The 18,977-nt window shown below is 39.3% G+C and overlaps 1 protein-coding gene across 1 annotated transcript; it reads right to left on the bottom strand.

Moving 5' to 3' along the window:
• Positions 1-5,495: 5,495 nt before the first annotated feature.
• On the bottom strand, positions 5,496-7,672 carry LOC132612786 (uncharacterized). Its single transcript, XM_060326875.1, has 4 exons — positions 7,292-7,672; positions 6,944-7,234; positions 6,622-6,900; positions 5,496-6,404 (listed from the first exon to the last, which is right to left on the bottom strand). Exons 1-4 carry the CDS (start codon positions 7,670-7,672, stop codon positions 5,496-5,498), a joined length of 1,860 nt encoding a protein of 619 aa, XP_060182858.1.
• Between the last annotated feature and the right edge of the window lie 11,305 nt (positions 7,673-18,977).

An 18,977-nucleotide genomic window follows, 5' to 3' on the forward strand; every position in this document is an offset into this window, starting at 1 on the left:
TCCGCCATGTCATTTATTTGTTATGTTTACTAAAATAAATATACTTAAAATATTTATATTTTAAAATAAGATATAATTTAATTACTTTTTTATTTTTATTCTTACTCTAATAAATGTGAAAAGAGATTAATGCCGTAAAAAAAATATATCAAATGGAGATCAAATAATGAATAAGGTAAATTAGTCAAATTATAATTCTAATCGACGTTTTCTTAAAAAACCATCCAAAAGATAACATGACAAGTAAAATGAGCTAAATCGAGAATATTTACCAAAAATTAAAAAATAATATTTCTTCGTTTAAATAGAAAATCAATTTAGAAAATCAATTTTTACTTTGTTTCGTTTTAAACATGTAAAATTAATTTAATAATTTGAATTAGAATTATCTAAATCAAAATTTGATAAAAAATAATAAGTATTTTACATCTTTAAATTAATCGAATTAAAATTGAAAGTATCAACTGATGGTTAAATATTGCTATTGTTTTATGTCAAAGAGAGGAAAATAGTTTCCTTTTAAATAAGTCTTCTCTTTTAAAAAGTATTAATAAATTTTCGTAGCAAACACGAATAAAATAAAGTTCTAGATACGGTGCACAAACTACAATGCTATATTAATCGTATTTTGAACATAGTATATATATATATAAATAACTACATATACATAGATACATTATAATCCGAAGTGTTGGGCCCGTGCACAGCACGGGCATAGGCATCTAGTATGATAATATAAGATTCATACTAATAGAAAGTCAGCTTCTTCATTCTCATAGCAGCCCACGTGATTGGCTTTCCAATAATAGAATTCGCATCGCACGTCATTGTTCCTTGAATGGACGTGAAATGATAGTCTAGTCAAAGTGTCAAACTCACAACGAAATCTTCAAGAAGATTAGAAGAGTATTGAGAGTTGAACTTATAATTTTTTTTTTTGGGAAGTTGCTGCAATTGTGTTTTTACATGAATTTTTACTTGCAAGAATTATACACTTAAAAATATTTTTTGACATATTTACCACTATTTCAAACATCGAACGTTTAATATTTGCACAGACCGATGGCCTAACAAAAATATGCAAATACTAAACTTCAGTACTTGAAAATACTGTACTTTAAACATTACAAATAGTGGAGCATTATTTATGGGCAAATGGGATTCCTATGCTTGAAATTATAGGAAGGGAAGAAAAATACAGGTTGTGTTAGATCGGAAATAACAAGTAATGAGTCGAAAATAAAACCTCAGCTATGTTCCTCTCCGGTTTAATCTTCACTTTATTGTTAAGCTACACAAATAATGGAATCTAAAAATCATGTCTTCGATTCCTACAGAGCAAACAAGTTGCCTGGTGAATTGGTGATCCCTAAGTTGTAGCATGTTTGGTCGATAACTCCCCGCGCCGCAACTTCAACAAGTCTCTGTGTGAGATTTTCGTATAACAATATCCACAAATCCTTTATGGATCAGTAGCAAGAAATGATGTATTACTTCAAAGTAGTCCTTCACGGATCACGCAAGTTGTTTTGAATAGGTGAATGTATCATCCATATGCTAGTTTCATAAAAAGAAAAAAGAAAAAAAAGGATAACCTCACGTACGAACATGTACATTTTCAAAGTCATTTCCCTATTTTAAAATTTGGTATAGACTATTAATTCAAAGTCAATGTATTGCCTACTGAAGGCATTCATTTTCTTTGTCTAATAATTGCAGGTTCTTGAATAATGATTCATGATTTTGTTCTTTTTTTCGTTGCATCATATCATCGAGTTTAGAACGCTGTCGTAACATATATTAATTTCATTTTTGTGGAGCTATTTCAGATATGAAACTTTTATTACGTATCAGATATTCAGTTTTAGCTTGTGAGATTTTTACTATGACAATTTTGAGTCCCTTCCAATGAGATTCCATATAATAATGTTGTGCATAAACTCCTCGCTTAAAATAACTGAAGGTTCCTCCTTCCCCATTTATTTTGCCACATACATAAAAACACCATTCATATAAACCTTAATTTCCTTGCTTCAACATCATCTGATTAGGAATGCTTTTTTTTCTTCCATTTTTTTTTTTGGCAATCAATGTGAATATTACCATTAACTAACAAAGAAACGTACACACTAAAGAGCACCTACCCTCACTGTCACCTTCTAGGAAGGTTGCAGTGGTAGCTAGGCCTCAAGTAAACCATACTAAATACAGAACTTCTGCCAAAATTCTCTACAACTAAGGGCTCTCTTTGTTGTGCTATAGAACTCTATTCTCTCTACAATTTCTGTTGTTATTTTGCTTACTATGTCACTATACTATACATTCCTTCCTTTAAATTGTCTCCAATTCCTTGCTTTCCAGATATGGTAAATCATTGCGCCCCACAAAGCAGCCACTACATCCTTCTTAAATCTTTTCCAGTGCTTGTTCTTTATTAATCTCAATATTATCTTCAAATCCCCAGCAGGCATGCATATGTTCGACCACTGCATCACTTCTTTCCGCACAGCAATAGCAAACGTACAATCAACAAAAAGATGCTGACTAGTTTCCACCACCTATTCCTGGCATAGACAGCAACTTGCATTCTCTATAGGGATATGTAAGTGCAATAGTCTTGCTTTGGTAAGCAGCCTTTGTTGGACAGCAAGCCACATTATAAATCTATGCTTAGGAGGTGATACCGAATTCCATATAAGTTCTGCAGTCTCCCACTTAGTTCTAGTACCAATTAAATCCAGATAACTCCTAGATATAGAGTACTTCCCATTTCCAGTTAACAAGTATTGCCCTTGCCTATACCAGTGTTGCATTCTGTCCTTCAGTGCATTAATTTTCCTCCAGTACCAGCTGCTGTCCAGTGGAGCTTTATGCGTCCAAATTGTATCTGTTTTAATGTATATCCCATGTACCCATTTCATCCATAGAGACTCCTTATTCAGAGCTAACTGCCACAGAAGTTTCCCCACTGAAGCTACATTCCAAGTGCCACATCCCTTAACATTTAGGCCTCCTAGTTTCTTAGGAAAACACACTGTCTCCCAAGATACAAGTGGGATTTTCCTTTTCTCACTTTTGCTGCCCCATAGATAATCTCTGCATAATCTGTCTACCTCTTTAACAATACTTTGTGGCAATATGAACACAGACCCCCAAAAACTATGTACTGAGAATAACACCACAAGAATTACTTGAAGTCTACCTGCATATGACAGCTGCTTAGCATACGTAGTCTTAATTCTTTTTGTTATCTTGTCCACCAGTTGATGGCATTCAAGCTTACTCCATTTCTTTGCTGATAGTGGCAAGCCGAGGTATCTGATTGGGAATTCTCCCTTAGCAAACCCAGTCAAGTTCAGCAACTGATTCTTCTCAGCATCATCCATTCCAGCCAAAAACAAACTAGATTTGTCCATATTGGCTACAAGTCCAGTAGTTGCACTAAAATGTGCTAAGGCCTCTTTCACTCTAGATACTGACTTTACTTCACCTTTGCAGAAAATCATTAAATCATCAGCAAAAATGAGATGATTCAATTTGAGGCTTTTACACATAGGATGAAACTTAAAGTCTGGCAACATACTCATTGTTTTACGAACTCTTGACAAATACTCCATCACTAAAACAAACAGTAATGGTGAAACAGGATCTCCCTGCCTCAAATCTCTTTTCCCTTCAAAAACCAAAGCCCTGTCCATTGAGTTTGATAGTGAACTTTGGGGTTGTTACACAAGCCATGATCAACCTAATAAACTTGATTGGAAATCCAAAACCCACTAGAGCTTCTTCTAGAAATTCCCAGCTCACCATATCATAAGCTTTCCTAAGGTCTATCTTCATTAAACACCTTGGAGTAGTCTTCCTATTGTAATGCCTCAATAGGTCATGACAAATGAGTATGTTATGTACCATTGATCTTCCTTGGACAAAGGCAGCTTGATTTTCTGCTACAATGTATTGCACTGCCGCTTTCAACCTACTACAAAACATTTTTTATATGCATTTGTATAATACATTACAACATGCAATTGGTCGAAACTGACTTGCCAATTTGATAACGTCCAAATACACTCCTCAAAGAGAGTATACACGGTCGTATGCAATATATTTACCCAACTATGAGTCGGGGTCGATCCCACAGGGAACAATGTGCTAGGCGATTAAGAAAGTAAGGAACTTTCACCAACTACGCTAAAGCCAAACGATAGGTAATATTTTGGTTTTTGTTTGAGAAAATTATAACTAATGCGGAAATGTAAACTAACCTAGAAAGCGAGTAAAATGATCAATGGCCACAAGCATGGATAATAGGAGATTACACTCAAGTAACGATCCAACGTATTTTACGATTTTACAACTAAGAGCGGATTTGTGTTGATAGATAATGATATCTAAAATCTCATTGAAAGTCTTCCAACCAAATCAATGAATTTCACTCTAAGCTTTTCCAAGCCTTAGAGTGTGATATTAGGTACAATCAATTTAACCTCAAGTAACTATCCTCTTCCGAGCTCAAGTTATTAGATGAGTTTAATGACCCAAATTCTTGTTAATTAATCTTTCCCAACCTAGATTTCCTCTTCCAAGCTCAATCTAAGTAAATGGGTGAGTCCTAGGGTTAGCTACTCCCTTTGGAAACATTCAAGAATGAGATTAATTAAATCAACAAAGACCCACTTCAATAGCAATAAAAATCATTCAAATACATAAGCAAAACAAGAGTTTCAATCCAAACTTTAATCAAGAATAGTTTCACAATCAAGATTCAAGTAATGGAATAAATACTACACACTTAGATATGCAATACAAAACAAGGAATTGAAGAAAGGATTAAGAAATATCTCATTGAAGTGTTTCCAATCTTCTCCTCCAATATTGTAGAAAAACCCTAGCCTCCAAAACTTGCAAAATGACCAAAGATGGAAAATGTTTTGCTCTAGCCTCTCTTTTGTAGCTCCCCCCAATTTTTCCAAGTCCAAAAAATGTCAAAATCTGCCCTCATATTTCTGTTTTTGCAATTCTGCCCGTTTTTGCAAAACTGTCCAGTTTTGACAGTTTTGCAAAATGTCCAGTTTGACCTCTTTTTGACTTTCTTTTCACTTGGTTTCTTCCGATCACTCATTTCAGCTACTTGGCTTGTTTTGCTCTATTTTGTTCCATTTTGGTCCATTTTGATCCATTTTGCTCTTTTATGCTCTCCGGGCATCTTTTCCTACAAAACAACATAAAAACACAAAAAGTAACAACAAAAGTGCTTAAGGAGTCACAAAAGCTTAAGGAATTAGCGTCGAATATCGCGTAATTTCACGACTCATCACAATTCAGGCCCTTCAATCTTAGGAATAAGTGCTATGTTAGTAGCATTTACTTGTCTAAGCAGTTTCCCATTTTGAAAGAAATCTAAAATGGCTCCTGTTATATCCTTCCCCACAATTTCCCAAGCCTCTTTGAAAAAACCACTCCCATATCCATCCGGACCAGGGCTCTTAGTTTTATCAATCTTGAACATAGCCTCTTGAACATCGATCATTTTCAGTGAAAGGTTGTATTAGTTTCAGTTTCTGATCTGAACTCAAAACTAGACCATTCTTCCAGATGAATTCTTTAGCTTGCACTCTATTGTTTACTCTCCTGCCCAATAATTCTTCATAGTAATTCAGGAAATTTTTTGCAATAGCATCAGGATCTGATTGCAAATCCCCGTGATCATCTCTTAACTGTGTAGTGATTTGCTTCAACCTTCTGTGTTTTATCACTGAGTGGAAATGTCTTGTGTTATCATCCCCTAATCTCAACCACGTCACCTTACTCTGTTGCTGCAGGTACAATTCAGCTAGGTAAGAAGATTGTTTAAATTTTGCATACGTATCTCTCTCCTGCTTTTGAAGATCCTGGTTCTGTGGGTTTAATTGTAGCTGGCTCTGGGCCAACCTCAAATCTGCTCTATCTGTATCAGCTTCTTGAACTAAGTTTCTAAAATTTTGAGAATTCAACTTCTTAAGTTCTCTTTTTAACAGTTTCAACCTTTTGACTACTTGCAGCATTTTGCAACCTTGAATTGGAATTTCCCAACCTACTTTCACCAATTGCAGAAACTGAGGGTGCTGCCCCCTTACATTACAGTATAAGAAAGATCTCTGCTGTCTGGATCGTCCCTCAATCAAGTTCACTTTTGCAGGGCAGTGATCACTCACTCCCTCAGGCAAGAATATAGTTCTGCTGGATGGCATACTGTTTAGCCACTCATCGTTTATGAATACCCAGTCAATCTTTGAATAAATTCTCTCGGTACTACCCTTATCGCTCCAAGTGTACTGGTTTCCTTGGTGTGGCAACTCAATTAATCCACACTCATCCACACATGTAGCAAAATCAACCACTTCAGCCCAGAGACAGGATTCCCCCTATTCTATTCTCAACCCGTAAGACTGAGTTAAAATCCCCAAGCAATAGCCAAGGTTTCTTATGTGCTCTATGAATTCCCAATATAGCATCCCATAACTCTCTTCTTTCTTCTTTGGTATTAAAAACATAGACAAATGTTACCAAAAAAGACAACTGCAATAAAACTGATTTTACTTCACAAGTGATAACTTGTGCTGTCATGTGAATTGGACTTACCTGATAGAAATCTGGCCTCCAGGTAATCCATATTCTACCATTATAGTGGTAATCCAAATTATTTATATGATTCCAACCACCAAACATATTATTTGCAACTTGCTGTATCTTGTCCTTCTTTATTTTAGTTTCTAGTAGGCCTATCAAACCCACCCTTTCCTCTATGTAAAGGAGCTTAACCTCCTTTTGCTTATTAGGGCCATTCAAACCCCTGACATTCCAGCTTAGTAAACTAGCCATTCCCACTAGTAGGAATGGTCTTGCCTCTTCCATTTTCAACTGAACCGGCATTTAATGCAAGCTGACTCATTACTTGAACAACTTGATCCTTCATTTGTTGCTGAGTGGTAGAACCTCTCATTGGTGTAACCCATGCAACATTCACTGCACTTATTGCTTTGGATTTGTCAATCACATTCCCCTGAGGATCATTTGCCTTCTGTTCTCTCGCTGGTGCAGTTTCCTTTACTGCTCCCACTGGTTTACCAATAGCAACATTAGCAGTGTTAGCACCATTTCGTGGCTGTGCACCTGTTCCAACAGTCTGTGTTTGTTTTGCCTTCCTATCCTGTTGCCCCCCTGCTTGTTTTCCACCAGCTGCTCTTACTATTCTCTTTTCAGCTTCGTTAGTAGTTGGTTGTGGAGCAAGTTATTCATTTGGTTGAGCAACCTCTTCATCTTCTATATGCTCAATATGTTGCACTGGCTTAGGAGCAACTTTCTTCCTACAAACATCTTCAGAGTGGCCATACTTCTTACACAACTTGCATAGAGTTGGTTTCCATTCATAACTCACTTTTTGTTCAATTAGACAACCCCTTTCATTTATAAATGTAACTGTGTCTGGCAATATGGAATCCATTCCCACTTCAACCATAAGCCTATCAAAATTAAGGTCAATTTTCCTCTCGGTGTTTTTATCCACCATTAGAGGCTTTCCAATCAAGCTTCCTATCTTACTCAGTCCCTTAGGGCTCCAATACTTAAAATCCAGACCGGGTAGCTTTATCCAAATAGGAACTGTGTACAGTTCCTCCCTAGAAAAATCCATATCTGAGTTTCAAGCCTTTACTATGAATGGCTTGCTGTCAAAATGGTAGATCCCAGCTTGAAGAACATCATTTTTACCTATAGCAGTGTCAAATCTAACCAAAACTACCCCATTCTTTAGCATAGTTATCTTATTGATGCCATGTTTAGCCCAGATTCTCTGTATGAAGCCCTTAATTACTTCAAAAGGTGGATGAACTACCAATACATAACATACTACTGAATTTTTCCAATATTCCAACTCAGAACTAATATCCTCAAGTTCGATTTCTACTATCGACGTCTCACCATGTTTAACAGGAGCGACATACTCCAGTTTGAATCCAGCATTCACCACCTTCGCTATATCAAAATTGTCTCATACGGAGTTCCTATTTTTCGGTTCTTCTAGCATCTCTTCCACTTGTTCTGCCCAAGATCTGCTTGTACCCTGCGAATTTCTACCAACCTTCTCTGTTATTGTCACGATTTCTTCCCATTGCAGTTGTGCTTCCTTCTGTTGTTTTTTTGTTTCCTCAATACTAGCCCTTTTCCCGGTTGCTGCTTTCCTACTTGCAGCGCTAGATTCCACTGGTTTTGCTAAATTAGCTGGTTTTCCCGTCGATCCTGATGCTTGCGAATCTTGCAATTGATTCCCTTTCGATGACCCATTTTGTTCTGCTCCATTTATTGGGGTTTCGATCTGTACTGGACGATTTGTTTATTTTCCTCTCTAAGCTGCATTAAGTGCAGCCTGAGACTCTTGCACCATGATAGCTTTCAAAGATGGTGCTCGAGCTCTCTTGCCCATGGCGGGCGCAGGTTAAGCTACCGTGCACCTAGAGAGAGAAACCATTCAGAGAAAACCCCTTTTCTTCCATTTATTAATAGGAATCTGAGTAATTGTAATCTTTAGCAATATCGACTTACTAATTAAGTAAAATGAAATATCCTGGTCGTTGAAAAAAATAAAGTTCATGCACGTCGATTGAACTTGTGACTCAAGAAAATGTCCAAACAAAAAATTACAGCTCCATCAGGAAAGTCAATAATGTTCCTTCGCTCTCACTTCACAATAAATTACTGATCTTCAAATGAATTTTATATTTAACAAAATCCATGTATATGAAAAATATTTAACTCTCAAGTCTTAACAGACTATCCAGGGAACTTTAAACTAGCATATACGAATGATGACAATTTCCAACCCTCTCCCCACAATATCCACATAAAATAAAAAGCACTCAAGAAGAAAAGCTTGATACAGGTGAAAGAAACTTCAAGTAAGAAAAGGGATAAACATAAGAAAGCATATTATTCACTGAAATCAATGTTGCCACTGCGAGAGCTGCAGGCATTGCGACTATGTAAGGAGAGGCCCCTCATATGACCAGACACAGTAGAACCATCAGACTTGTTTTCCTTCCTCACTTTCAATCCAGTTGTATCACTCATTTTGACTGGAAATGGCAAACAATGAAGCGAATTTCCTTGACGTCCTACGTTTACTGGTTTCGGGAGGGACAAGTATGGGAGATTTTAGGGTTGATTCATTGGTATTTTGGTCAGAGAAGGATGGGTATTTTTGAGGCTGATAACTTAGAGTCCATTTTGCGCTGGTTTGGAGAGGGTTGGTGACACTAAGCAATACTTGGTGACAGGAAGGAGATGAAGAGTGGTTCAGATAGACTTGTGTAAGAGGGAGATGTAAAGAGGAAGACTAACGGTCTGAAGATTTGAGTGAGTATAGAGAGAGAGACAAGTGAGATGATTTTAAGATGGCATGGGTAGCGTTTTAGAAAAGGTGTAAGAAGAGGGAACAAGTCGGTTCAGGAGAGAGGTAATGATTTGTTGAGGACGTTATTTTGAAAATTGTGTGAAGAAGAAAAGGCGTATGACTTACTTGGCACATTTTGCAGTTCAAAGAAATATATGAGCACTGAAAAGTTTACTAACCTGAGTCACAAAGATCAGGTCCCTGGACAATTTTCTTGAGTGTATCAGGCAATAACTCTAAAGTGTGTAAAATTCTTGTGCTTAAGCTGCCCTGATTCTGCCGTGCATGTATACCTATAACGATATAATAGTGAGTTAGACATAGCCGAAAAACACTTATTAGCACTGTACCTTTCTACTCGTTGTGGCCAATCTTGACTAATGCCTTCCATGAGATTTCAAGCACCTGGTTCTTCGATTTCAACACCCACAAACTCCAGTTCTCCTTTTGTTCCTCATCAGTCATCAACTTCATGTAGACTCTTAAGCAGTTAAACCCATCAAGATCAGACACCACACTTTCCTTCTTTTCTGTATCCCCAAAGTCCAGTGACCCGTTTCAAATTCACGCAATGTGGCTGGAACTATCTCTTGAGAACTGGAGAGAAAGAGAGAGAGACCAGGTGTGTAGTCCTTCTTTAGATACTTAGGACAACCCTTTCAGCCTCTAAGTAGAGTTCCTTCAGACTTGTGCAAACGACTATATTGATAACGACAAGTCGGCAACAAGATTTGCCAGCTTTTTTTACCTTTTGACTGTTTCTCATTCCCTTTTTCATCATTTTTCAGTTCTTTCCAGCATTGACCTTTCCAGCAGCATCTGCCATCAAGGATGAGTCCTTCTTTTTTGTCACCAAAGGCACACATCCTTTTATGAAGGCTTTGAGGGGAGATTTCTTTATATTTGTTATGAGCTAGGAGCTGTCACTATTTATCAACCATATTGACATCACCCTTTCATTCTCCCCAGCTTGTGGGCAAAATCACTGATTTTCTTTGTCAAACCAAACAAGTTTGGGTCCCTTGTAATTGTAAAAAGGATTAATTAAGCTCCTTTTAGCCCACATGGGCAGCAAATTTCTTCTCATTTTCTGAGGTCCTTTCTTTTGTGGACCTGCTCCTTCCATTTTCTTATGAGAACCTCTCTTCTGAGGACTAGCTCCTTCCATTCTAGCTCCCTTTTTGAATTTTTTTTATTCCTCTGAAAGGACCCAATTCTTGATTTACATGCCTCCTTGTAATGACCTGCTTGCCCACAGTGAGTGCACAACCAATTTTCAGTTGTGGAAACATACTTGCTGTGTGGGTTGTAGGGTGTTCTCTCTTTCTCAAAACCAAGTCCTTCTCTACCACCTCCCTTACTCTTATACATGAAAGTGATCACATCAGAGGACCAGGTCCACTTGAGAGATTTGTCAAGATCAAACTTGTCTAATAGGTTGATATTTGTGTTATATTTACATTGACTGGACGCAAAGAATTAATTAAAATTTCTCTTGCACAACAGTTGTTGGAGATAATAACAATATTAATCAGTAAAACGAACAAAAGAATAGAATCAACTTATCGGATCACCACTGTGTCGTGGCAAACCACAATCTTAAAAGCGATTTCGGACCGATTACGGTGCAAATCGTTTAGCCCGGTCGCTCCCCAAGGTTCCACAATACTTCCAAACACTTGCACTAGTGGCTGGAAGTTTAGTGTTTGCACAAACTGAATTGTCTAGAAATTGGAAGGAAAAGAAGAACTTTCAAGAAAAGAAGAAATGACTTTTCTGTGCATATGTAATTCATCAAGAAAGTTATTTTATATAGGCTGAAATTTTGAAAGGGTCAAAGAAGATTAATGAGTCATTAACTCAATCATTAAGGAGAACTTAATGAGTCATTAACCTGGCTATTAAAATCAACAATAAATCAACCTTTAAAACAAAATTGAAGAGGAGAGATGATAATTTGTTTATTCTTTGCATTATCACTTGGTTATGTCCAACAATACCCCACTAATGCAAAGATAAAGAGTAGGAACAATTCTGGGCAAAAAGAAGGAACATGTACTTAAGTGTTAATATCTTTCGATTTGAATTAACACGTAGTGAAATGAGGCAACAACCAATATCCACAAAGTGAAGTACTCTTGAACTGAATGGACATGAGTTGAGACCCCCACAACACATACAATATCTTTAATTTTATGCAAACTTTGCGATACTAACAAAGTGTTTTTATGGCCATGCACCAAACCTCGGGTCTTGTGAATGCTCTAGAAAAACAGCCCAAGTTTTTCATAAAAGGCGGCCAAACCTTTACACTCACATTGGTGATTCCTTCAAGTCTATCTTCAACATAGACTACCATAAGGATATGGAACCATTAAGGGCAAATATAAGCTCAACCTTTCTCATATCAAGCGATGAATCCATTCAGTGCTTCTCAAAAGCACCACCACAACGGGTTATGAAAACATTAAGAGTAAAACTCAAGTAAATCCATCAAGTGCATCTCAAACGCACCCTCACAACAGGATATGGATTAAGAGTAAAACTCAACCTTACAAAACACTACCACATGCCATACAGATAGGATATGCAGTGTATATTGAAGGCCTATATGGCTTCGTTTGACCACAAACGGGTATCCACCATATTACCTCAATCCATGGGCTTTAGCCCTATCCCCCTCGACGTTTCAAGGATTATTCTCTTTGTCAAGAAAATAACATCATGCTTCAACAATTGCCTGAAAACTTCATGTCTAGCGTAAATGTGTCTTTTTTCCCCTTGTACACACTACTCTTAGCAATTTCAAATGCCTCATGTGAGTCACATTGTCAAGAAACTAGTGTAGCGTGTTCCCTCACAATGACACATCTGCCAATGTTGGAGATAAAATCATCATATACAAGTAATAACATATGAGTTATTCAAGAAAAATATATGCACTTGTAACATTTTTTTTAAAGCAATCTCAAAGATGCAAATCACATTTTTCATGATGAATGTTTTTCTCAATTCATTAATCTCCACTATTTTGAGAATAAATTTTATACTCGTGAAAGTATATCACACATTAATGAAGAAGTTTTGGGTAAGAGGTAATTTTACCTTTTCATCTATTGAGTTTGATAGGTAGAAAAGTACTTTACCTTTTCAACTCACAACAGAGCTAGTAGAGAACTTCTACATTGGTATTCACTTATTTTTCAACTCTTTATTACCTTGAACATGCATGAAAGAAATCTAATATATCTTTCCACCTCTACTAACTGTGTTCTTGAAATCAGTTAAGTCTGAATGCACTAGTTCAACCAATTCAATTTTTCACCTAGTGACAGAATTAAAAGGCGTTTGGCTATGTTTTGCTTCTACACAAGCTGGACACTTAGAAAATTCATCACAAGAATTAAATTCATATTTCTAAGTCTTTTAATAGAAGCAATATTAACATGCCCTAGCCTACCCTGGCAAATCAATAGACTTAGCAATACAAACAGAACTGGAAATATTCTCATTATTAACGATCTCATAAAGTCTAGAGAAATTCACATTTTCAGTTATCAACATACGTCACAAGAGACATTAGAACTATCATAACAGTTCGCCAACTTTAAAATAATATTTAAATATAAATACCATTTTATTCACATGGTCAAAGTTTGTATAACAGCTTTTAAACTCCACACGATCTTAGACACGCAACATATATATATATATATATCACAAATCATCACAAGCATATTATATATATTTTTCCAACACTTTGTATGCATTTTAAGATCATCATAAAAATTGATCATCTACCCTAACACTTATATAACTGGTATTTAATAAGAAATACATGGGTAGATTCACAAATAAATAAGAGTAGAGTTGTAAGAAAATAGAACCCGATTTTTGCCACTTTCTTCGCTTGCACTTTGAAATTGTCTTTGTCTTTCCAATGAAATATGACAATTTCCATTTCCAAAGAAAATTATTGATGTCATTCATGTCCGTTACATATTTTTCTGTCCCATAGCTAGCCTCGCTGCTCATCGTTTCCATTATTATTATTATTATTATTAGCATGTCTCCAAAAATTATTTAACGAACTCTTATAAGGAACAAAAAACAGTGGCTGTGAGACAAAGTAACTCACAGACTGGACACAGCATGGCAAGGAAGAAAATTCTTGAAAACAGGCAGCTCAAAATTTCGTTGCTTGAAAAGGCATTCAATAGAGTAATAACTAATTCTCTTACCAGCGAAATAAGAAAGAAAAAACTGAAGAACACATTGGACTGGATAACTATATTTATTTATCCAATAAAATATAAGGATAATTTTCAAGTCCCTTTCGAGATGAAACCTGAATTCAGTACACATATTTATATTTCCATCTATTGCCCATCTGAAATAAAGTTCACTGGTTCTACCTCTATTTACGTTTTTAATCTCTAAATCTTCTAAATTTGCATAACTATTTGTTAATAAGCCTTTAAAAAAAAAATTGCTTATCTTAGATTGTGGTCTACAACAATTCTGGTCAGTCTCTTAATTCAAGTTATCTTCTCCTCGATAAACTGATGTCCTTTGCTCTCTCTATTAACAAAGACAAAGAAACAATATCGTTGTATTAATGAATCAAAACGTCTATGTTCATACTAGTATTAATAACAAAGATTAATCGACAAAATTAACACAAAATTACTGATTGAATCTCTACTGGTTAAATTACCCAAACTCAAAAGTTCCTTGTTTTTTCCATGACTACATTCTTTAGAGGGGAAATAAAAGTATTTTATATTTTCATCACCCAACATGTATAGAATTATTTTATCTCTCCATATGCTTGTATACAGTAAAAACCGGATACGAGGCAAACCGGTGGAACGAGGAACCAGCGGAAGGGATGAGAATGTGCCGGATACTATTCGCTCTTGACCGGGGTAACGCTTGGGTCGGAGCTAAGCGAGGGCACCGACTGATCTGCCTTCTGCGTCATTGAAACGGCCAAGCCCGGTGACCGGAGCATTCGTGGCCGTTGGTCCGTATAGCTATTGGTCCGAGTAGCCGTTGGTCCGTGTGGCCGTTACATGCGAGTCACGCGCCAGTAGCGTCCTGTCATGGTCAACTACCCACCATACGTGTGTCAGACGACGCCGTCAGTCTAATCCCACCAAATCCGTGCAGAGCTATCCTTATTACTATTATTTTATTAGTTCACATTGTATGAAACCCATGGGGGTCACACTATAAATAGGGCACATCCCCCTCCTTTGTAAGGGTTGACTTCTGTACTTTCCAAGAACATTTGTAATAGAAGAGCACATATATACAATCTCCCTATCAATATCTGATTCGGCCAAGGCCATTTGTTTCCATTTATATTGTGTTTCTTCCATCAAATATTTCACATTGTTCATACATTTATATTCATAGCAAATTGTCATCATTAGCCGTTTTGTTAAAGAACTCTCATATACATATTTTCTCTACCTAACACTCATCAAGACCCAAGCACATATCCTATACCTACTTACAAATTTGATTGATTATCCGAATTCAGGGTAAACAGTTTGGCGCCCACCGTGGGGCTAGGATAATAGTGGCATTTGGTCTTGATTTCTATCATATTCATCAAAATTAAAAGCGTCCCTGCCCGTCTCTACGAAAACGGACTAAATGGCCGACATCGAACAATCCGGTCATGTCAATAACACCGAGATTGTGGCGGAAAACGAAGGAAGCGGACTACGGGGATTGCCAAACCCCGCTGACCCGAACCCCGTCGATTCAAGGGAGGGACTTAACCGGCAAAATACCGTGGATCAAGAGAATGCCGCCCTACCGGCCACTGATCCCCTAAATACTCACAATTCCGTTACATTGTCTCGGACCCAGGGCCGGAGAGAACCGGACGCACCAAACGACGGTGTGAACTTACGTTTAATTTTTGAAATGCTGCAGGAACAAAGAGCGGCGATTGCCGAGCAAGGAATAGCGATTTCCCAGCTGCAGAGCGGAAAAGGTGAAGCAGGGCCGGAAAAGGCAAAGGGTACTGCCGAAACCGGAAGAAACGAGGCTCGGATAGTTGAGAGCGACGGCTCCGGAGCCGGTTCCTCTACCGAGGTTCTAAAGATGCTCGAAACTTTGGCGAAACGGGTAGACTCAACCAAAAAGAGGGTCGAGACATACAATTCTCGGGTGGACCAGATACCGGGGGCTCCACCTTTGCTGAAGGGGCCGAATTCAAAAAGGTACATCTAAAGGCCTTTTGCTCCGAGTGCAGCCCCGAAATTGATCCCGAAGAGGTTCGAAATGCCTGATATACAGAAGTATGACGGCACAACGGACCCGCACGAGCACGTGACCTCATATACTTGTGCCATAAAGGGCAATGATATGGAGAAAGCTGAGATCGAGTCAGTGTTGTTGAAAAAATTCGGGGAAACTCTATCGAAGGGAGCGTTGACGTGGTATGACCACCTACCCGAGCATTCGATCACTTCTTTCGAAATGCTCGCCGATGCCTTCGTAAAGGCTCATGCCGGTGCCAAAAAGGTGCAGGCCCGCAAGGCCGATATCTTCCGAATAACCCAAAGGGACGATGAGTTACTGCGGGAGTTCGTCAACCGGTTCTAGAGGGAACGGATGGAACTCCCCCCGGTTCCAGAAGAATGGGCCGCACAAGCTTTAACAAAGGGCCTCAACATGCTAAGTTCAACTGCTTCCGCCAAATTGAAAGAAAATTTGCTGGAATACGAGGCTGTGACATGGTCCGATGTCCATAACCGGTATGAATCGATGATTCGGGTGGAGGACGATCAGTTCGAGCTCCCCCCGGTCCGTGCGAAAATGGATAGAAGTTTTGAAAAACCAAAGAGGGGTTATGGAGCGAAGGCCGAATCGTCGAGGGAAAGGTTTCGGCCATACTCCCATTCGGAGAGACAAAATTTGAGGTCGAAAAAGTCAAGGGAAAGCCTGAGCCGTTTCTTGGGTCGGGGTAGCAAGCAGGTCGAACGACCGACGAGTAGTCGGGGGCTCTCGTTCAGAAGCGATGCTGGAAGTTCTGCCGGTAATAAGGGCCCACCGAAGATTTCGGAGTACAACTTCAAGGTTAGTACTTCAGGCCTCGTCTCGGCCATTGGCCGCGTCCCGGATGTGAGATGGCCGAGATCGCTAAGGTCGGATACAGGCCAGCGGGATCCGAACATGATGTGTGAGTATCACGGAACCCACGACCATAAAACCGAGGATTGTCGACAGTTGAGAGAAGAGGTGGCCCGCTTATTGAAAAACAGTCATCTCCGAGATCTACTGAGCGAGCGAGCCAAAAATCATTACAAGGAAAGGGAAGCTCATCGAAGGGCCGAGTCGGTCGAACACCAGCATACAATCAATATGATAGTTGGAGGTATTGATTCCCCTCGGGAGCCAGTAATGAAGCGAACAAAGGTTTCTATTATTCATGAAAAGCGCATCTGAGACCACTCGACCGGGGGCTCTATTTTCTTCAATGACGAAGACGCGGAAGGCATCATTCAACCGCACAATGATGCACTGGTAATTTCTATACTTATCTTTAAAACTAAGGTTAAACGTATTTTGGTTGACCCAGGTAGCTCGGCCAACATCATCCGATGGAGAGTGGTCGAACAGCTAGGGCTGCTCGATCGAGTCATATCGGTGGCTCGGGTACTCAGCAGGTTCAATATGGCTAGTGAAACCACGAAGGGAGAGATCTCGTTGCCCGTGAACGTGGATGGCACCATTCAACAAACGGTGTTCTATGTGATCGAAGGGGACATAAAATATAATGCATTATTGGGCAGACCCTGGATACACATTATGAGGGCAGTACCCTCGACACTGCATCAGTTGCTGAAATTCCCCACCCCGGAGGAGGTGAAAACCATCCGAGGTGAGCAGCCCGCAGCAAAGGAAATGTTCGCAGTAGAGGAGGCGGCGCCCCGGCCCAAGGAGCCGGCTCAGGAAGACAAGGGTGTAACCGGAGGGGAGGTCCCCCAATAGCAACCACAGTATGCCGGGCCAGATCTGGTGCATGAAGAGGATGATTTCGAGGTACCTAGATCTTTTGTCATGCTGGATGACTCGGACGCGACCAAGTCAACCGTAGAGGAGCTGGAACAGATAATCCTGTTCGAGTTCTTACCGGACAGAAAGGTATACCTGGGCACGGAGCTTACCCCGGAGCTCAGGCGCAAATTAATTGAGTTTCTTCGAGCTAACGCCGATTGCTTTGCATGGTCGCATATAGATATGACAGGTATATCACCAGAAATAGCATCCTACAAGCTCAGCTTGGACGGGAAGTTTCCCTCGGTGAAGCAAAAAAGAAGGCCCATGGCGAAGCCAAAACACGCCTTCGTAAAAGACGAGGTAACAAAGCTTTTAAAAATAGGTTCCATCCGGGAGGTGAAATACCCGGATTGGCTTGCTAACGTGGTGGTGGTGCCCAAAAAAGGTAATAAATTTCGAATGTGTGTCGATTATAAGGATTTAAACAAGGCATGCCCGAAGGATTCATTCCCGTTACCTCACATCGATAGAATGATCGATGCGACGGCCGGACATGAAATGCAAAGTTTTCTCGATGCTTACTCCGGGTATAACCAAATCCGGATGCAGCCGGAGGATCAAGAGAAAACGTCCGTCATCACCCGTTATGGGACTTATTGTTATAACGTCATGCCTTTCGGATTAAAAAATGCCGGTGTAACTTACCAACGCCTAGTTAATGGAATGTTCGAAGAACAAATACGGAAAACGATGGAAGTTTATTTTGACGATATGGTTGTTAAGTCCCTGGAAACAGAGGACCATTTAAAGCATTTGCAGGAAACCTTTGATGTGCTCCGCAGATACAACATGAAGCTCAACCCGGAGAAGTGTGCCTTCGGGGTAAGGTCCGGTAAATTTCTGGGTTTCATGGTGTCAAACCGGGGAATCGAAATCAATCCGGACAAGATCAAGGCCATCGAGGACATCGAGGTTGTGAACAACATAAAGGGGGTGCAGAAGCTCACCGGAAGGATAGCGGCGCTGAGTCGCTTCATATCGAAGTCCTCGGACAAGAGTCACCGTTTCTTCTCTTTGCTCAGGAAGAAGAACGACTTCGTTTGGACACCGGAGTGCCAAGAAGCCCTACGAGAGTTGAAGAGGTACTTGTCTAGCCCCCCGTTGCTGCACACACCGAAGGCCGGTGAGCCGTTTTTCCTCTACCTAGCTGTCTCCAAAGTGGCGGTAAGTGGCGTTTTGGTCCGAGAAGAATCAGGTACTCAATTCCCTGTCTATTACATGAGTAGAACTTTGGGGGATGCGGAGACCCGTTACCCCCATTTGAAAAAATTGGCATTAGCACTAGTAAGCGCTTCCAGAAAGCTCAAACCTTATTTTCAATGCCACCCCATATGTGTAGTAACCACTTACCCTTTGAAAAACATCATGCATAAACCGGAGTTGTCAGGTAGGTTAACAAAATGGGCTGTAGAAATTAGCGGTTACGATATCGAGTATAAACCTCGAACGGCCATCAAATCCCAAATCT

This window comes from Lycium barbarum, chromosome 10 (genome assembly GCF_019175385.1).
Source record: "Lycium barbarum isolate Lr01 chromosome 10, ASM1917538v2, whole genome shotgun sequence".
Classification (NCBI taxonomy): Eukaryota; Viridiplantae; Streptophyta; class Magnoliopsida; order Solanales; family Solanaceae; genus Lycium; species Lycium barbarum.